We start from the raw sequence: 20,195 nt of genomic DNA, 5'->3' as shown, positions 1-20,195 counted from the left end.
GGGTCATGGTGGGAAGTGCTGAGTTACTGAGATCCCAGGAAAGAGGGCAGCATGAAGGAGTTCATTTCATTGAAGAACGTCCCCCTACTCTTCACACAATCAAAATTGTTTTGGTAACAGCAGTCCTGAGAGAGTCATAATTTTGGCAACCAAGCATACTGTCAAAGGACAGAGTGTTTGTATCTGGGCCGATCTGATTTAGACCAAAAGCCCACATACTGTATCTGCGAACGTGAAGCAGACTGGGATAGGATGGTAATTAACCCAACAGAGGAAACAGGCTCCACTGTTTTCGGGATGCTTTAGTCCTCAGGTCACAAGCCTCTTCTCACCTCCAGCTGTGCTCACCGGCCAAATGCCACCGGCAGACTGGGCCTTAATCAAACCCTTCAGAAGCTGCGATCAGACCCCCTCTGGCCTGGAGGGTATTCCTGTGCTCATCATCCAGAAAACTAAAGGTACACTGGGTTCAACCAACCCATATCCACTGAGAGATCTAGTTGGCCATTTCAACATAACCCGCACTGGTTAGGACTGCTCTACGTACAAGTGGGCGCACTGGTTTTCTGTTTACCCGTGTACATCCTAGGGGTGTAGATGAATTTTCCATTATAAATAAACCCCAAGTATGAATATAAATTGTGAAGCACCTACACTGTGTTCTGGGCCACTAGGGGTCTCCCAGTTGCCTTGACTGTGTGGTTAAGTGTTATTCCTGGTGTTTCCACTCACGTGCCCCCTACAGTGACTAAAATAAAACGAGACGGGATTGGGAGGGAGATAAACCATAAGGAACTCTTCATTTCACAAACAAACTGAGGGTTGCTGGGCGGAGGGGGGATTGGGAGAGGGGGAGGGGGGTTATGGACATTGGGGAGGGTATGTGCTATGGTGAGTGCTGTGAAGTGTGTAAACCTGGCGATTCACAGACCTGTACCCCTGGGGATAAAAATACATTATATGTTTATAAAAAAATAAGAAATATATAAAAAATTTTTTTAAAGTACGGGAAAATCATTTTTACTCAAAAACAAACAAAAATCAGACTTACCACAAAAGCCTATTCTTCTTAGGAAACAAACAAAAATCATTTTTACTCAACAACAACATCTACCTCGGCTTCTCCCAACTGTGCCCACATAATGACTCCAACACTTTTTAGGTAGAAATGGCTCATCTTCAGCCTATGCCCAGGCCACTTCCCTATTTGAAATCGAGTCCTTTAAACAAAGTAACTCTCATCCTAGTGGAAAAAAGGGGAAGCAGAGATGATAATGCCACAAAATCTAATTTTTATTTAATTCCTTCCCATTTGGGATTGAAACCTCGGCCTCTGTAGTCTTTCAGGAAGGTCATGAGGCAAGAACAGAGGAGAAGAAATTGATCTTTTCTGGAAAGGACAGAGAGTCACACCGTGGTAAATCCCTAGCAGCTTCTCTCCCGGCTTACCTCGAGCTCCCGCAGGGCATTATCACATTCCTTCTGGCCTGGAGCTTGCTGGGTGCACAGAGTGATCAGCTGATTGATGCTCTCGGTCACAGCTCTGAAACAGAAATGGACGAAGGGTTTTTGCTTTGTTTTAGTTTGTAAAGATCAACAGTAATTTCTCCAACAAGTTTTGTAGGTTCACCAGAAATACATGGAATTCAGTATAAAGGTTGGGGTCCCGGTGAGAGCTCTTCGCCAAGGCTCTGAATAACCCAAAATAAACCATAACCAGCGAAGACAGAATGTGTGTCCCCAAGCTGCCTGCAATTACTCATCTGATTTCCCTTTAAAGTGTCCTAATGGTTCTTTTAGGAAAGTAGAACTATCTTTTAATATATTCATAGGAGAGAATTCACAGCAAAGTTGCAAATAGCAAAGAGATCGTATTAACACTGTTTTTAAATATTCTTCCTTAGCAGCCCATAAGAGATAAGATGATCTGAGGCTATTTTGATAGCCTTTGTATAGCTGGGAATGTTTTCTATATTTTAAAACATAGCAGGCCAAAAACCCCCCAAAAACCAAAAACCAAACCAAAACAAAAAACAACAACACAAAAGATAGCAGGCATACAACCAGTAAACTGCGTTCATGATTTTAAAATCTCGGTTTTCCATGAAATCCTACATGATTCGCTGGTTCCTAGAAGTTATCTCCAAATTATTCTTTAAAACAGCTCTTTTCTTTAACATTAATAGGAATTAGAGACTCAAGATTTTACACGTGTTTCTATTCTTCTTAGCACCTGAGAAGCAGCTCAGCGTTTTTTCTCTACTGGCACGGATTCCACCTCTCCGGAGCAGCCTCTGCTTTAACTCTTGCTTAGGTCAGGCCATGGTTCATTTAGAAAGTCATGGCCCGTTCTGAGTTAGTTTTTTTATAAGGTGTGAAATATGGGTCCAGGTTCTTTTCGCGTGGGGCATGGGGGTGGCTTTTGTGGTAAATCCGATCATTCTAGCACCTTCCATTTAAAAGGTCATTCTTTCGATGCTGCACTGCTTTTGTAACTTTGTTGACAATCCCTGGGCCATATTTATGGGGTTCTACTTCTGGACTCCGTTCCACTGACCTATGTGTCTAATCCTTTGCCAATACCACGTTCATATTAAATCTTAAAATTGAATACCCATGGTTTTAGCAATGAAAGAAGGAGAGATAGGAGAGAATTCCCTAAAGGGATGCTCACCTAAGTAGCAAAAACAACACTCGAAGCCATGACTACCTGCCTCCAAAGCCAGACCCACAGCCATTTTTCTGAATGGTCATGACCCATCTACACTCTGGCAGGGTCCTAAATTCTATTCATAGTTACTAACCACAGCAGCTAACTCTCAACTTAAAAAAAAACAAACAAAAACAAACTAGAGCACACTTGCTGTTAATCATTAGCACTGCCTAATATAAGAGACATCTCATTTTATTAAACTGGCTTTGCAGCTTCCCACAGAATATCAAATTAGATGGAAAATGATGTTGCCAATGTACAAAGGCAATCAGCTTAATTATTTGATGAGGAGATACTGCTTTGAATTTTAAATTTAGCTAGGGCGGATGGGAAGAAGAAAAAACACCCCTGAACTCAAGAAAGAATCCCAAAATAGCTTTTGCAAGATTGACTCTAGCGACTCATTTGTTTGGGGGGGGGGGAGTGCTTAACGAAGGTTTCATACAGGAGCACTGGGTTCTCTGTGGTGGGAAGCAAAACAGTAAAAACCGAAAGAGCAGGACAGTCTCTAACTCTGGGCATCTTGGAGGGTGTGCTCTCTGACATGTTCTCCAGATGGGTCCCTCAGAGTCCAGAGCCATGTTCTGGGTGGTAGGCTTCCAGACACACCCCCAAGTGGACGGGCTGGCAGGCGTGAGCGGAACGAAGCGTGTAGAACGCCCTTAACAGTGATGACACGATCACGTGGAGGGTGTTTCCACGTATCACACAAGCGTTCCCTTTAGCTTATTTCTTTCACTGTTTCCTGTTTATCTGCATTTAAAAAAAAACAACAGGGGCTCCTGGGTGGCTCAGTGGTTTAAGCCGCTGCCTTTGGCTCGGGTCATGATCTCAGGGTCCTGGGATCGAGTCCCGCATCGGGCTCTCTGCTCAGCAGGGAGCCTGCTTCCCTCTCACTCTCTCTGCCTGCCTCTCTGCCTACTTGTGATCTCTCTGTCAAATAAATAAAAAAATAAAAAAAAACACAAAACCTTGTTTTTATATAAAGATTTGTCCATTAACAACTGTCAACTGGGTTGACATATTCCAGAGAATATGTAACTACTTATTGTCCTCGTCTTTTATCTGTTTTTTAGATGTGAAAATTTTTCAAATAAAAAACTTGGGGTAAGAAACCCCAACAGACTAGTGGTTTGTGGTAGGATAGTCATAAAAAAAGCACAGCACTGAGGTCTGAATGAGTCACTGGGGTAATACCGATCCGTGATTTAGGGAGCAGTATTTAGGTATAATTTATCCTCATAACTCATTTCAGAGTCTGGAGTGGATAGCCAATAACAAAATAAGTGGCCCAGAGGCAAGGGGTTTACGTAGATTTGACAATGAAAAATAGTATTTTTATGCTTCAAACTATACTAGTTGTAAAATAAAGGATTAGAAGCAACTCAAATATGGAATGACAGAGGATTGACTGACTGAATGGAGAGCCTACAATGGAATTCTGGGTGCCTATTAAAAGTCATAATGCATAGCATTCCTAACAGAGAAGAATATTCATGCTTCACTGTTAACAAAATCTACAAAACCAGATAAACTGTAGGAGCCCACAGCTGTAAAATTCAACATATATATATGCTCAGAAAAAAATGACAGGATGACATGCCAAAAGTTACAGTTATAGCATTTTTTAAAGTGATTTTATTTTCAAATAAAAACATTCCAATAAATCCAACAAAAAATTATGATTTATCCAACTTACATTGTCACAAAGAGAGGGCCAAAAATAGCAGCATCTTCCCTCTGTTCTTATGAATCCAAATACGACTGAAGAGCAGTTTTAAAATATTTTTCCACTCTTTTTAAAAAAATGACTAAAGCTGCATAAGTTTATTTTTTCTTAAATACAAAAAAGTTAAACAACCATAATCCCCCTGTATAGAAGTAGTGTTTCCTTGTGTTTCATTCTTTATCTAGGCATATCTAGCCACTCTCAAGTTTTTTTTTAGAAAACGTTGGAACCTATAACCTTGGATCTTAAAAAACAAAAGGCTTTCTAACCTACACATTGTTTAGTGTTCAGAGATACTGACTGAATTTATTCAACTAGTTTGAATTTATTCAACTAGTTGAATTTATTCAACTAGGCCAGATATACTCTAGGCTTGCAAGGAGCACAGACAGAGGGCATGGGTTCCGCACAGAAGGGAGAGGTCGATATGGACTGCAACAATCGGAGATGTCAGTGAGATCCTGGTTTGGATAAAGGGAAGAGAATATTCTAGAAGAGACTAACAGACGGCCTAGTTTATATTTTTCTATGTCACAGTGTCAAAGTACTGCTTGTTGGGTCATCCTTTTTCACTGTCTCTGGAGACAGGAGGACGCCTGGCTGGCAGGAACCTCAAAACAAAGGGCAGCCCAGGAAGAGGAATCACCTGCAAAGTTCTAAGAAAGCCTCAGGGGACAAAAAAGCAGCAGCAGAGAAACTGGCTGGGTCCCAATGATGGCAATGGGAGCCAGGGCCGTGAAGTCTCAGCCAGGGAGTCCTTCTGGTCAGCATGACTGTGCTGTGAGCAGTGGCACAGGGGCGTTGCCCAGAGGTGGGACGTTCCCTCCTTCTTCCAATGCAACCTGTTTTTCCATTTCTTTGACAAAGTTCAGGGAGCACTGGACCAGCCGCTGGCCAGGGAAAAAGCTGAGGAATAGTGGAGAAAGGGTCTCCAGCTCTACCGAAGTCCTCAGAAGGGAGTCAGAGCTCATTACTTACACAGGAACAAGCTGGGCACTGAACGAAAATGACTTCGTCCCTACTAAGCATCAGAAACCAAAGGACTGGGCTCCTCATGTACCTGGGCTCCGATGCAGAACGAAAAGCAGAGGGAAAGGGGATACCCAGCTGCTTCTCCAGAGATCAGTCTTTTTTTTCAAAGCAGGAAGAATCATGGAGACCATCAAGAACAAAGGATTTAAGTCTGCGGATGTAGGAGCAGGGCAGGCCTGCACTGGTCCAAGTCTAGGTCCCACAATGGCATCTGTGAGGCCTCTGGTGACAGCCACATAAAACAGAGGCAGGGCTGGGCTGTCCCAGGAATAGGGAGGGCAGTGGGACTGAAGATCAGGACAACGGCAGTCAGATCCCAGCTGTTCAACGCCAAGGGTGCTCACGTGAAGGGCTGCTGCAGCATTCAGATGGAATGAGGGGAGCATGTTGTGTGTGTGGGTGGGTGAGTGTGTGTGTGTGTGTGTGTGTGTGTGCACATGTCCCTTGCCCTCACTCCAACGGGCCAGCCCTGTCCTATCACAATGTGCACCCGCCCAGCACCCAGTGCCGGGCCCAGCCCATTTCAGGCATGTGGCAAAAATCTGGTGAATGAATGAATGCACCCCAGCTGTGCAGAGGTTTGCCTCCAAAGGAACAGCTCGCCTGACTCACTTGACCTGGCCTGAGCTTCCACTGGGAAACCACCCCAAGGAGCAGAGCTTCCCGACATGCCAAGAAGCCAAGGAGAATGTGCCGGCATCTTCTGGCAACAGTTCCATCCTGAGACAATCATTTCCTGGGATGATTTTTAAGCACATGCAACTCCCTGTCAGCTGAAAGCCAGGACAGAAGCAAAGAAAGCGTCATCACCTCGTCTCCAGGCCCCTTCCTCCATGTCACCACCAGGGGGCCGTCAGACACCCACAGAGCCAAGACACCAGCCATAACCCTTCAGGGCCTGTGTTTCCTTTCTTACCTGGCTTGCAAAAGGCCAATTTGCACTCTCCCCTTTGTCCATGATTGAAGAGAATGAACAGTGTGTTCTAAGTTGGAAACTGTAATTTTGAAATGACGCAAAAAATTGAAGATAATGAAAAACATCCGAGTTCAGATACCTGGAAACATCAGTTGCCCTATCCAAAGGCGCTTTGTAGGAAAAAGAAAATCAAGAGAGGGTTTTGTATGAGAAACAGCTGCTCAACAGAGAAGACATCATGCTTCCCTCCTCAGTCCCCAGGCCTTGGAGGGGCACCCACTCACTGGCACAGTCACAAAGCAGAAGATGGAGGCAGGGAGATTGGAGGGGATTTCCCCAATATCCTAGTGGCTCTCGTTACTGTTTGAAGCTGAAGTATATACACCTAGGAATAACTATAGAAACTCAAGGGTTTTCAAGGGACCTGCTCTGAAATGATCTAATTCCATCCCCCAACACCCATGAGCAATAAACAAACAAACAAAGCACAACTGGCCAAGAGGGGACCAGAGACCAGTTTTAACCATAAGCATGAAGATATCTTATATTACTGAGAACTAACAAGAACTTAGAACTAAAGGACGATGTAGTACCAGCCCCATTTTGCAGATGGCAAAGTTGAGACAAGCTGAGCAATCCAACCAATGGAACCAAGAGTGTCAAACATTAAAGCTTGGACTAGAATTCAACTCTGCTGACTCTGAACTCAAAAAGACAACCATTGAGCACCCAAGAGAGAAAAAGACCTGAAAAAACAAATATGCAAGCAACCAAGCAAAATTAACTTAAACAAATTGCAAAGTCAAACTCAAGCTATGCATTTTAAAAATTACTAATCTGCGCGTTTTGAAAAGGTTTCCAGTTCTGCTACATATCCTAATTGCCTGCACATCCTCTCTTCCTGCTGTTAACCTTCCTATATACAATGTGAAGTCAAACCATGCTAAGAAAACAAGCCCACAGCACTAGAGAAACACCAAACACCCTATAAGCCCTCTTGGTTCAGGAAAGTGAATGTGGGCTTGCTAATACAAAATCTTCCCAGGCTCTCACTGCAGTTTCTCCACAGACCAGGATTCAGTCACTGGTTATTGAACTAAATTGCCACAGTGGTCCTGAAGCAGACATCGTCTTGTATTCACCGCTTTCTTGGGTGAAAAGAGCGGGAAAGGACACTGGCACCACCCAAACTCAGATTCCTATTCTAATATATTTCCCAAAACAGTTGACTCCCACCCCTACACCCATTCATCGTAAACAGGGGTCCTTCTGCACGTGACAAATGGAATATGTTTAAATTCATCTCGTTAGCCTTGATGCCAGGCACCCAGTCAGTGCACAAGAAATGCTGAATGGCTCGTTGGGTGTTGTGGGGCTGTTTTTGTTTTCGTTTTTTAATACTTTTTAGTATTTTCTGATTTTTTCCCAATGAGCACATACTACTTTCATCGTCGTTAAGACAGAACACTCCTTTAAAAACATCTATGTAAGCCATCATGTTTATAAATCAACAGGGGCCTTAAGTCTAAGCAAGCTGAAAGGCTGTGAGAGAAGACAGAAAACATCTTTCACGGGGAAAGCACGTGAGGACGAGCCAGTTTAATCAAATGCCAGAGTCGCCCCTCTGCCTCTCGACAACATAAAGGCGGCCCCATGTCTCTGCTCAGCCAGAGCGGCAGGGTGTCAGGCCTGTCTCTCAAACACGGACGTTATTTAACCACACATGAAAGCACGTTTTGTTCCGCTCTTACCTTGCAGCAGCTGCCAGGAGATTTTTGGCATTGGGGGCTCCGGGATCTACCGAGAGAGACTTGGCAGCGAGCAACAGCTTGCTGGACGCCATAGAGATATTCTTGAGGTTGCCTATCACTTGGATCTGGTCTTCTTTCGTCTGCAAAGTTGAAAGGAGGCCAAGTAATTAGGGATTGTCCATTTCTCCCAGGCAGCATTCAGAGAGCCGGGAGAAGCATCTCGATACAGGAGCAAGTTACCTACAAAGACCACATTAAGCCCCATTAGTCTGCAGATGCCCAGCGGGTCGACACACCACCCCACACCCTTCCCCAAACAGATACCCACACCAAGATGCCCACAACAGGACAGACATCCATCCCCGAGCGGGTCAGCCAAGAGCTGTGCCATCTCACAAGTGCATGCAATAAGAGTGGGGGAGGGAAGGAGAGGGAGGGGGAGAGAGCCCCGGCGCATCAGTGCACAGACCGGGCCAGGATTCCAGCATCTCGCTCAACAATGCTGGAGTTGTCAAGGAGCTCCTACATCTCAGCCTGGCACAAATGCCCAGCACTGTCTGGATACTTGGAGCCCACTGTACCCTAGAAGTTCCGACTCAGGGAAAGACACATTTCTCACCTGGCTGACTTCCTGCCTGAGAAACAACCATGTGTAGATAATACAGCCAGAGACACCCTGGGTATCTGCTTTAGGCAGTTCGCAGGGGCTCCAGAAAAAAACAGCTCTGTAGGCTGCCACCAGACCAGTCATGTTCCGTTGTTCTGAACAAGGGCTTTATCTGTTCATCTCAAGGAGGTAATTTTTTTTTAATGATTTTATTTATTTATTTGCCAGAGAGAGAGATCACAAGCAGGGGAGCAGCAGAGGGAGAGGGAGAAACAGGCTCCGAATAGAGAAGGGAGCCTGATGCAGGGCTCAATCCCAGGACCCCCGGGATCATGACCTGAGCTAAAAGCAGACACTTAACTGACTGAGCCACCCAGGTGCCCCTCAAAGAGGCAATTTTTTTTTTTAAGATTTTATTTATTTATGTGACAGACAGAGATCACAAGCAGGCAGAGAGAGAGGAGAAAGCAGACTCCCCGTGGAGCAGAGAGCCCGATGTGGGGCTCGATTGCAGGACCCTGGAATTATGACCTGAGCTGAAGACAGAGGCTTTAACTCACTGAGCCACCCAGGTGCCCCTCAAAGAGGTAATTTTTTATCATTTGACACTCGGTATTAGACATAGCCCTCTCCAATGGGCCCAGTGAAACTCAAACACATGGTTTTTTTGTTTTTTGTTTTTTTGTTTTTTTTTACATTATACCACATATGAAATATAGGACACAGAGCTGCCCTCCCTCCGAAAAGCTTAAGTAAACCATGAATCCTGCTGGATGATTGTGGGAGGTTATCTCTTATCTCTAAGAACCATTTCACACATAAGCTAATAGCTTCTTTAGGAATGCCAGGCCTGTGAGGTCACAGAGCTTTCTAAGCAGCAATGAGAATGCAACGGTGACCTGCTGACAGGTTCCCTGTGTCTGTTTGCCCAGCGGGCCTCCAGGGAGGACAGTCCACCAGAAGAGACAGGCAAAGGTCCACTCCAGGCAGCCACTGCCACACTCACCTGAGCCTGGCCTGCCATCTCAATGCCAGCATCCAGGAATTCATCGAAATCATCACTGAACTTGCCAGAGGCTGCGGCCAGCTCTCCACTCTGGCCCCGGGTGGCATGGACCACTTCCCCCGCAGACTGGTTCAGATCAGCCGCGGCTTGGTTCAGCTCACTCTGGGCTTCCTGGAAAGGCTTTGTGCTGGGAGGTAACTGCAGTGGGGAGAAAAGGCACCCCCATGAGAACTTTCACTTTGCATTGCAGGAATGAAGGAAGGCTCTGCGGAGGCAAAGACTCTCCAGGGCTGCCTTTCTGAGTCATCTAGATTAAAAGGCTCTGTGTGGCCTGAGCCCACCTATGTTAAGTCTGACCTTTAACATACAGACATTATTTCATTCACTGAAATTTACTAAGCTCTTCAATGCCAGACACAGGGGATCTAAAAGTGGTCTATCCTCAGGGGCTATGGTCCCCTCAGTGGCATAGCCAGGGTTCACACCTGGGCAGTCTGGCTCCAGGATCCATGCTCTAAACCACCTCTCCATTTTGGATGGAGCCTCTCAAAGGTTTAGCTTTCTAGAACTAATAGGCCGATGCTATTAAACTTCAAATCCTATTCTTTCACACAAATAGCCACCAATTTTATTAGTAGCTTTTGCTCACAGCTTTTGTGAGGATCAGAAGTGTCACTGGTGGAACTATGACTGTTTGTTCCAGTCTGTTAGTCACAGCATGTATATTGCTTGCAGACCTGGTATGTGCCAGTCACTAGGCAGAGAAGAAATGGATGAGCCCGAGCCACCTCCCCCTGCCCCCGAAAGGGGTGCACAGAACAGGGAACAGGCTCCACAAGCTAGCAGCCTCCTGAGACTACTCACTCTCTGAAATGTCTTGGACACACACATCCCTCCACCACCTGACTGTCACCACCGGAGATGTCCTGATAAGAAGTCAGAGGATCACACACCCACCTTTCCTGTTTTCACTGGGCTGGCCAGAGAGCACACAGCAACGTGGACCCAGAGAAAAAGTAAACTTTTAAAGCCCCACCTGGGAACTTTGCTGATGGCAACGCCCAACAAGGAAAGGCAAACTGGGGAGTGAAACGGGACTCCTGAGACAGACGTTAGCTGCTCAGAGATCCCATGGAGGGGAGAAGGCTCCCCCTCCACTCACACCGAAGGTGAGCCCAGCCCCCCAGGGACCCCTTCTCACTGCACAGTCTCTCACCGAGTCCACAAGCAGCTTCTTGCTGGACTCGCCAATGCTCTTCAAGGCCACGTCCACATCCTTCTGTCCCGGGAGACAATTCACGCAGTTATTCAAGGAGTGAGAGACGGCTTTGGCCACCTGCAGAGGGAGAAAAGCTGCGTGAGTGAGCCCTTTCCATGCAAACACTGCTGCAGACATGCGGGGAGCCAGCAGGGACAGTGCATGGAGCTGAAAAGCATCGGGAAATTATCTGCCAGCATCCAGCTGACACTGTTTACCATTAAATCACCTCACCGAAGCCTCTCATGGGTGTTAACATGCTGTCTCGGCAAAGGGGCTGACACAGTGACACAGGACGCCTTATGTGCACCCGGCACCAGGCTAAGTCACCATTCTGTGACTCGAATACAGAAGTCTCTCATGTTATGTCAGGTTCTACGACAAAAAGGGCCCCACCAAGAGAAACAGAAAGAGCTCCCTTCCTGAGAGCCCTGCGGGGTTGAGTTCTTTGGGTCTCAAGGGTCTCAGTTAGGTGCGATCCTCTCAGTGACACTCCAGGGCCACCACCCAGTACCACAGCCCGCCCAGGGGCAGGAGGGACACTCTGAGTGCTTCCAGACCAACTTGGACTTGCCCACACGCTGCCTCTCTGGGATGGGTGAGGGTTCGCTGTTTGCACTCAGGTGAAGGGTAGGGTCTTCGGAAGTGAGCTGTGTCATTCCCTTTACGTAGACCATCTCCTTCCCAGCTTCCCGTCTAGAACTTCGCCTAGACGGTCTCTAGCCCACTCACTTCATCAGGTTGGCAAAGACTCATCCGAAGAGGCAGTAAAGCGTGTGTACAACTTTAAGTGGCCAGACTAAGTCTACTACCTACCTCACCTCCCAGACTAGGGAGAGGAACATACTGAAGCATACATGGGCCCCCAACAGACATGCTGTCTCCTGGCTCCCAAAATCCCGAGGACAGATTTCAACAGCAGCCCCCCCGCCCCGCCCGCCCCCATACTATCTGTTGACTCGTCAAGCAGATCTCCTACTGTGGGGGGTACTGGGCAAGAATTACCGAAGTGGGTGTCGTGTACGGCCTCCATTGGTATAGTACTTTGGGAGGTTTTGAAAACACCCCCTGATCGAACAACGTGCACACCAGGGAAAGTGCCCCGGAGAGAGGCTGCCAACACTACCACTTAGCAATGACCACAACTGCCGTTCGGGGCCTCACCTGGGCTAGTCTCTGCTGACTCTCAGCATCCCCGGGTGCAATCAAGGCCTGCTTGGCTTCTTGGATGAGCATGGCAGAGCCTTCCATGACGTCCCGCGCAGAATCTAGCATGGCGTGTGCAGCTGCAGGGTCACTCGTGGATGCGGCCACTCCGCGGGCAGCCTGGGCCAGCGTCTTCAGAGCCTGGGCTGTCTCTCTGGCAGCCACCCCTGGAAATGAAAGCCCACCACACCTTCTGTTAGATTCTACCTAGAAGTCATACTCCACTTGAAAATCATCCTCTAGACCACAGCTTCCTAGAAAGGAGAGCACCCTCGGACAGTGGGTGGGGCTTCTCCTAAAATCTGAATTACTAGGCTTTTCCAAGGAGCAGCCCATACCACTGGCTCTGAGCCAATCTAAGAGACGGGGGAAAGCAAATGCCAGGCTGAAAGGGATTTTGCTCGGGCTCCCCTTGCCCTGCATGGCCACAGGCCTAAAACACCAAAGCGCATGGGATCAAGGACCCAGATGAATCTTTCAGATGCACTTCCCTTCCCAATGGTTGTTACTGGGTCAAGACTTCTAGACAAGAAAGCGAGCAGTCCACATGGGCAGCTCGGGGCATTTTTACAGGTTTGCGAGCATATCACCACCAACCAGATGGCGACAGAGCAGTTCCATCGCCTGCGTCCTTCCTCTGGCAAGAAGCCCTCACGCCAGAAGCAAGCACTGTTGCAGCCTCAATTCCTGTAGACTAGTTTTACCAGTTCTTCAACTCCTTGTTGACGGAACCACAAGTATGTGTTCCTCTTTGTTCGGTTTCTTTTGCTACCAGAACGCTAGGAGTTTCATCCATGTTGTTACATTCATTCCTCTTTCTTGCTACATTGTATTTCACGATACAAGTCACCATCTGTTTACATGCTCCTCTGAAGCACATGTGGGCTGTTTTGTGTTTTAGGGTTATTACGCAGCCTTAACTTCACGGCTAAGGATGATGAGATTTGGTGATACACTGTGAACAGAAACTAGTTCTTATAGAGCACCACCTCCCATAGAATGCACACACACCTTCGTACACGGCACGTAGCGCTTGGTGTACCCAAGAAGAGGGTGAAGACTAGAAATGCCAGAGCCTGTAACAAGGGAATCTGAACACCCTGAAAAATGCTGAGGAGCCCACCTTCAAGTGCATCTCACCGACTGCTTCACAGATGGGGTCCAGCACTGAGAGGTGTCCTGTCCATGACACACTTTCAGAGGCAGTGCGAGAGCTAGATCAAGGGATTCTGAACTTCTGGATCAGTCTCTGCACAGTGCTCTATGGGGTAGAGAACTGTGAGGGACTCTGGTTAGAACATACACCATCTAAGTGAAAATGACCCATCGATGTCTCACTCACTCAGCTTTGAGGGGACTCCTGTCTCAAGGCTTCAGCTGGATGGCGTCTGGGTGCCCCTGAGGCCACCTCTGACCAGTGGTTGCTTCTGCCGAGTCAGCACAGATGCAGCGGGTGGTCCCCTCCTTTCCGAGGACAGGGCACCATAATACAATAATGCTAAAAGGCCCCAGATCCACAAAACAAGACAACTTTGTAGTGGTGCAGACTTGCTAATCTGTCAATATTGAGGAAGTCACACAGCTGGCACATAACTCTACAATCTAATCAGGGCAAATTACAAAGCTGCCAATCTACCATTCATCCCATGGCACTTCCGGATGGAGCACGCAGTACGGGAGAATTTTACACAAAGTGATTTTTATGGCAAAAGGCAAGCCCAGAAGAGAAAACACAGAAATAAATAAAGTGAAGGTGAAAGAGAAAAACAAGCTGAGTAGTCAGTTCCTTTTTATGTTTAAGCTTCTGCCATAGGGTTGAAAGATGCCCTTGCTCAGAAAGGCACCAGATGTGGTTAAGATCTTGTCTAGCTCTGGCTTTGCTGCTGATGAGGTGTGTGGCCCAGACTGCTGCCTTTTTCCTCCAGGGCCTCCGGGTCCCACAGGTTTTAAGAGAGACTGAGATCACTGCTCTGACTGTTGAAAATTCTAGACTGTGGTTTCGAGACATCTCCTCTTGCCTTTCCATTTATCAGACAGTCTCCTGAGTCCATTTCTGTTTGAGTTGTGTATGACTTTGAAGGAATAAAATGGTTATCATACACAATTAGGAGAGTCATGTGTGCGCAAAAATCATTTACTGAAAAACCTTTCATAGACCCAGACAATTTTTAAAAAGGCGGAAACCAGAGGAGCTGAGTGCCAAAACCTTAGGTTGATCTATCCCACGTGTTTTCCGCTGAGGATCTCAAGGCATCTCAAGGATCCTCTTTGGAGGCATCGGGTTTCCAAAAAAGAGGAAGCTGCACCATCAAAGGAGTGAAACAAGACAATGAGAGGCTGGGGAGCCCAGTGACCATCTACGGCTGCCCAAGGCTCAGTTCGGAGCGACTTATCGGTGGTAGTGATGACACTCCTCAGGGGTCGGGTCTCCCGGCCAACACCACCCTCCAGAAGAAAATGTTCCTACAGTCCAGGGTGCGCTATAAAGCCAGAACTGCCTGTGGGGAACTCAAAAGCAGATCGCTGTGGCAATAACCACAATCCTTTGAAGACACAGATTACTTTCACAGATTTCTTGCTATCTGGATCTTAAATTAGTTCAGGAACAGAGCCTTAGGAAGATCCACCAGTGAGAAGTAGTGCAATGCTTTGTAGTGGTAGTTGCTGCTGACTGGCATTCACAGAGGTTGTGTGTGGATGGCACTAGCCCACGTGGCAAAATCCCAAGGTTAAAAACCTGGTATAACGTAGGTTTTTAATCTGTCACACAGGATCTGAAAAGGGGTCTACGTACAATTGTATTCAGTCGAGCAGAAATGTTCTGCCCCAGCCAAACAAAAACACATCTGTGTTAGAATCCAGCTAGTGGGCAGCTCAGGTGTAATTCCTGAATATCCCGCATACCTTATTTGAGGATGAGGGAGCTGAGACCTGGGAGAAGCTGCCCATACTTGCGTGCTCTCTTTGCTTCCCATCCATTCTCCAACCTGCCTGGACTTGCCTTCAACAAGCCAAAGAGTGACCCTGTTTTTCCCAAAGCCAACGGATGCTTCCTAAGTCCCTCTCTTTGGCGACTTTCTGGGTAGCAACCACCTCTCTGACTCTAGAGATACTCCTCTCTCCCGGTTTCCTTGCTCTTCTCCAAGGCTGTATGTTCTCACTTCCTGCAAAGACTTCCTTCTTCTCATTGAATATTAGGGTTCTGCAGGGTTATATCTGATAACCTTTTTCTTACTCTATCATTCCCCCTAGAAAAACTCACCCATACTTTCACAGTTTCAATGATTAGTATCACATTAAACATTTAAAAATTGTTATCTCCCTCCCAGACTTCTCCACTGAGTTCTAGAGGCCAATTTCGATCTGCCTAATGGGCACCTGGACTTGGGACATCCTCCAGATGCTTCCAACTGAATGCATTTACAGCTGAACTTAGTATCCCTAAACTCCAGCCCCTGCCACACCTGCCCATGGCTCCGTGTTTCCACCATGGTGATTCACACATGTCTTAGCGTTGTCTGTGTTGCTTTCCTTACTCCCATTCTGGCCAGTTCCTGACCAGTGTAAGCTAAAGCCTAACAGCTTTAGGTCTCTCTTTAATCTATCCCTTCATTTCTGCCACAGGCCACACCCATCTCTCATATGGATGAAGGCAGCAGCCTTCATGCTGGTCTGCCTGCCTCCAACTTTGCTTCCCTCCAAGTTATCTGCGTACGAGAGGAAGGGCAACCTAGCTAAAAGAAAAACTAAACCATGTCCATCAATGAAAACTCTTCACTATTTTCACATGATCCTAGGTGAGGTTTTTAACGGTCTAAGTTGAAGTTAGGAGGTTCTTTAGGATCTGACTCAGTCTCCCTTTCCGGCCTCCACTTCTTATTCCTCACCTGCTTGTCTCTAACCCGAAGCCTCCCCAGTCACTTGATCAGCCTTCTTTCCTCTTACCCTTGGGACTCGATATACACCGTTCCACTTTCCCAAACACCCATTCAGCACCTGCCAAGACGAAACGGTGCTATTTCGAGGCCATTTTTCACACACAGACTAGACAGTCTGTCATCCTGGGTGTTATCAGTATCAGAGGATGCAACCTGTAAAGCGGTCTTTCTTCCATGCAAGAGTCCATTTCATGAGCTACACCAGAGCCGGCAAGATTCCAGAAATGTGTAGAACGTTTTGAAACACGTACTTTTTATGTACCCTCTGCTTTGTAAGAATTTGTAAATACGTTTCCTTTTCCTTGAATGCTAAATGAATGCTGAACAATCCTTACAACGCTGATCAGGAGGCCAGTTCACTCCTGATGGTTTCCCTTACTCTCCCATTAGCATAAAAGTCTGACTCCTGCAGGTACTCTGTTATACTACAGAGTACTCTCCACGTGTGCTCCTCTTCTTTCTATTCTCCAGGTAATAAACAGACACAGTTAAAAAAAAAAAAAATCCAAGGGGACTTTGATTATAGTAATGGCAGAACAGCTTAATGCAGATCAATTCCCCTCAGAGACACAACTAAAACCGTTGGAAAAATCATATAAAACATCTGTTTGACAGCAGTGGAGAGAAACCAAGGCACTGAGAGGGATTAAGATTTTAAAAGAAAGAAAGCACGTTGTGGGGTTGGTGGTACAGGGCTGCTTTTCCCCTCAAGGCACTCCTTCTTCATTTGTAAACTGTTGCCTAGAAGCTGAGCAAAATTTCCTGCAATTTCATGGGGCTGGGAAGATTAAAAAGCCACAGTTCTGAGCTTATGGAAGAGAATGGCCCTGGTAAATGTTACAGATGTTCTGAAGGGATACACAAAAATGCCTATGCCCTAAAAACCAACTGGAAATAGATGGCAAATTTCCAGGCAGCTCAATCCCTGCTCATAAGCCCAGTCCCTGCTCATATTATGGGGATCTGCCCAGATGTTCACTACATGCCAGAAACAAAGAATAATCCTCCATAGGGAAAGAAACACAAGTCAGAGTCTCACACTATCTCTTCAGTTTAAAATACCAAAGTCTAGGGGCATGTGGGTGGCTCAGTGGATTAAGCCACTGCCTTCGGCTTGGGTCATGATCTCAGGGTCCTGGGATCGAGCCCCACATTGGGCTCTCTGCTCAGCGGGGAGCCTGCTTCCCCCTCTCTCTCTCTGCCTGTCTGCTTGTGATCTCTCTCTCTGTCAAATAAATAAATAAAATCTTTTAAAAAAATACCAAAGTCTAGAATTAAATTGAAAAATATCAGGAACACCAGGAGGTAGGACCAACAGCTGAAAAACAAGAGGGGAAAAAATGACAGACTGGGAACACAGGCCCGCAGGTGATCCAGATATCAGAATTACTGAACCAGGACGTTAATAACTTGTGATGACTAAGTTGAAGAAATTAGATGGCAAGATAGAAAATTTCAGCAGAGAAAGGAAAGTGCAAGCAAACTATCGAATGACTATTCTCAAACTGAAAAATAGGACATTTCAAACTAAAAACTCGGAAAAGGCTAAAAGCAGAAAAGACACGGCTAAAGAGAAGAAGAGTGAGCTACAGACTGATCAAACAAGAATATTCAGAATAACGCATGGAGAAGAAAAATCAGAGCAAGTACAGGAAAGATTAGGGGACACATCACACAGTGGAAACACCTGACATTTATGGTAACTGGAATCTACAGAGAAGAAGAAGAAAAAAAAAATGGGGCAGAGACAGTATTTGAAAATACGGTGCTTGAGAATTTCCTAAAACTGACCTAAGACAACAAGCCCCATTTTCAAGCTGTACAAAAACCCACAGCAGGATAAACACCCAATACAATTTCTCTAAGCACATTGCTTGAAAAAAGACTGAAAAATTCTAAAAGTTAGTAGAGGGGAAAAAATAAAACCACAGTGAGACTCTTGGCTCTGGCAAACAGGGTTGTGGAAAAGGAGGTGGGTGGAGAGATGAGGTAACTGGGTTATGGGCAGTAAAGATGGCACGTGATGTGATGAGCACTAGGTGTTATACACAACTAAGGGATCACTGAACATTATATCAAAAACTAATGATGTACTATACTATATGTTGGCTGATTGATTTTAAATTAAAAAATTTAAAATTTTTTAAAAATTCAAAATTTTTTAAAAATTCAAAATATTTTTTTTAAAGATTTTATTTATTTATTTGAAAGACAGAAATTACAAGCAGGCGGAGAGGCAGGCAGAGAGAGAGGAGGAAGCAAAAAAAAAAAAAAAAAAAAAACCACCTCACATTACCTTCCCAAAAGGAGATTGATGGCTGACTTTGCAACAGAAATAAAGGAAGCCAGAAGACAATGGAATAACACCTTCAAAGTTCTGGCAGAAAAGAACTGCCAGCTTAAAATCTTATGAATGAAATTATCTACCAAAGATAAAGGCTAAACAAAGGCAGTTTTAGACAAAAATGGACAGAATTTGTTACCAATAAAGTCACAATGGAGGAAATGAAGGGAGTTAATAAGGCACAAAGGAAATAATCCCCGGTGGAAGCACATGGAGAGGGAGCAAGGAATAAAGAACAATGGGAAGGTCAATGTGGCAGCGACTCTGAATGGATACTGACTGTAGGAAATGATATGGAAACTGTATGGGGAGAATTAAAATATCTGTCATCATTTGTGTGTTCTGATTATGCAAAGAATGAGCAGGAAGAAAGGTAAAAGGAATTAAAGTGTCCCAAGATTCTTGCACCATCCAAGAAGTGGTGAACACACTAACTTATATTGGACTTTTAAAAATCCAATGAATTTTGCAAATTCATAGACTAGTCAATGAATATATAACTAACAAGCTAATCAAGGAGAAAGAAGCAGAACTTAACAGATACATATGAATCTGAAGATAGGAGAAAGAGAGAGAGAGAGAGAGAGAGAAAGGAACCCAGAGCAGGTAAGGCATTCAGAAAACAAAGAGTAAAAGGACAGATTCAAACCCCAATATATCAGTAATTACATTGTAGGTAAATGGAACAAATACTCCAATTGAAACAAGAGATTAATGGGGCGCCTGGGTGGCTCAGGCAGTTAAGTGTTTGCCTTCGGCTCAGGTCATGATTCTGAATCCCAGGACAGAACACCATGTTGGGCTCTCTGCTCAGTGGGGAGCCTGCTTGTCCCTCTGCCCCTCCCCCTGACTTGTGCTCTCGCTCTCTCTCAGTAAAATCTTAAAAAAATTAAAAGAAAAAAGATGTTGCATCAACAACCCCTCCCTTTGCAAAACAATTACATGATGCTCACAAGATACAAGTTAAATAAAAGTATACAGAAAAACTGAAAATGGGATAAGATATATCATGCACGTTACAATGAAAATAAAGGCACGAAACTATAAGCACAAGACTGTAAAACAGCATTAAAAGGAAAATCTAAGTAAAGGGAGGGACATGTCCTATTTGCAGATTAGAGGCCTCAAGAATGTGAGAATGTCACTTATCCCCAAACTGATTCAGTGTAACTCCAACTAAGAAAAAAAAAAAAAATGAACAGGGTTTTTTGGGGGTAGAAACTGCCAGACTGATTGTAGAATTTATGTGGAAATATAAAGGGGCAAGAAGAGTCAGCACTACTTGAGAAATAGTGAAGTCAGAGGACTCATATAACCAGGTATTAATACTTAGTATAAAACTCAGTTATCAGCCAAGTGAGCTACAATGGTAGGGACTGGCAATCAAATCACTGGAAAAGAAGCAGAAGATCAGAAGCTGATTTGCATACAGCTTTCACTTAAGGACCAACCAGCACCAAAGACCACTGGGGAAATGATGATAGCTTCAGTGAGTGGTGCTGTGTCAGATAGATATCCAAGAGAAAAAGAGTAAGGACTCTCTTTGCTCATATGTAAAACTCAATTGCAGATGGACCACAGTTCTAAATATAGAAAGTAAAACAACAAAGCTTCTAGACTGTAACAGAAGAGAATATCTTGATTTTAGAGAGGAAAAATTTTTAAAAAGGACACAGAAAGTTAGCAACCGTAAAG

At 45.4% G+C, this 20,195-nt stretch overlaps 1 protein-coding gene across 10 annotated transcripts in view; it reads right to left on the bottom strand.

The window, feature by feature from the left end:
• The window catches only part of TLN2 (talin 2), a 424,186-nt gene that overhangs the window by 101,164 nt on the left and 302,827 nt on the right, over positions 1-20,195 (bottom strand). For all 10 annotated transcript variants that reach the window (XM_046008087.1, XM_046008086.1, XM_046008085.1 and 7 more), the window contains 5 exons: positions 12,177-12,385; positions 10,971-11,090; positions 9,755-9,952; positions 8,142-8,281; positions 1,450-1,543 (listed from right to left, as the gene is read on the bottom strand). In XM_046008087.1, the coding sequence (XP_045864043.1) occupies positions 1,450-1,543; positions 8,142-8,281; positions 9,755-9,952; positions 10,971-11,090; positions 12,177-12,385 (761 nt within the window). The remainder of the gene's footprint in view (positions 1-1,449; positions 1,544-8,141; positions 8,282-9,754; positions 9,953-10,970; positions 11,091-12,176; positions 12,386-20,195) is intronic.

This window comes from Meles meles, chromosome 6 (genome assembly GCF_922984935.1).
Source record: "Meles meles chromosome 6, mMelMel3.1 paternal haplotype, whole genome shotgun sequence".
NCBI lineage: Eukaryota > Metazoa > Chordata > Mammalia > Carnivora > Mustelidae > Meles > Meles meles.
This window is presented reverse-complemented; position numbering and strand designations above follow the sequence as displayed.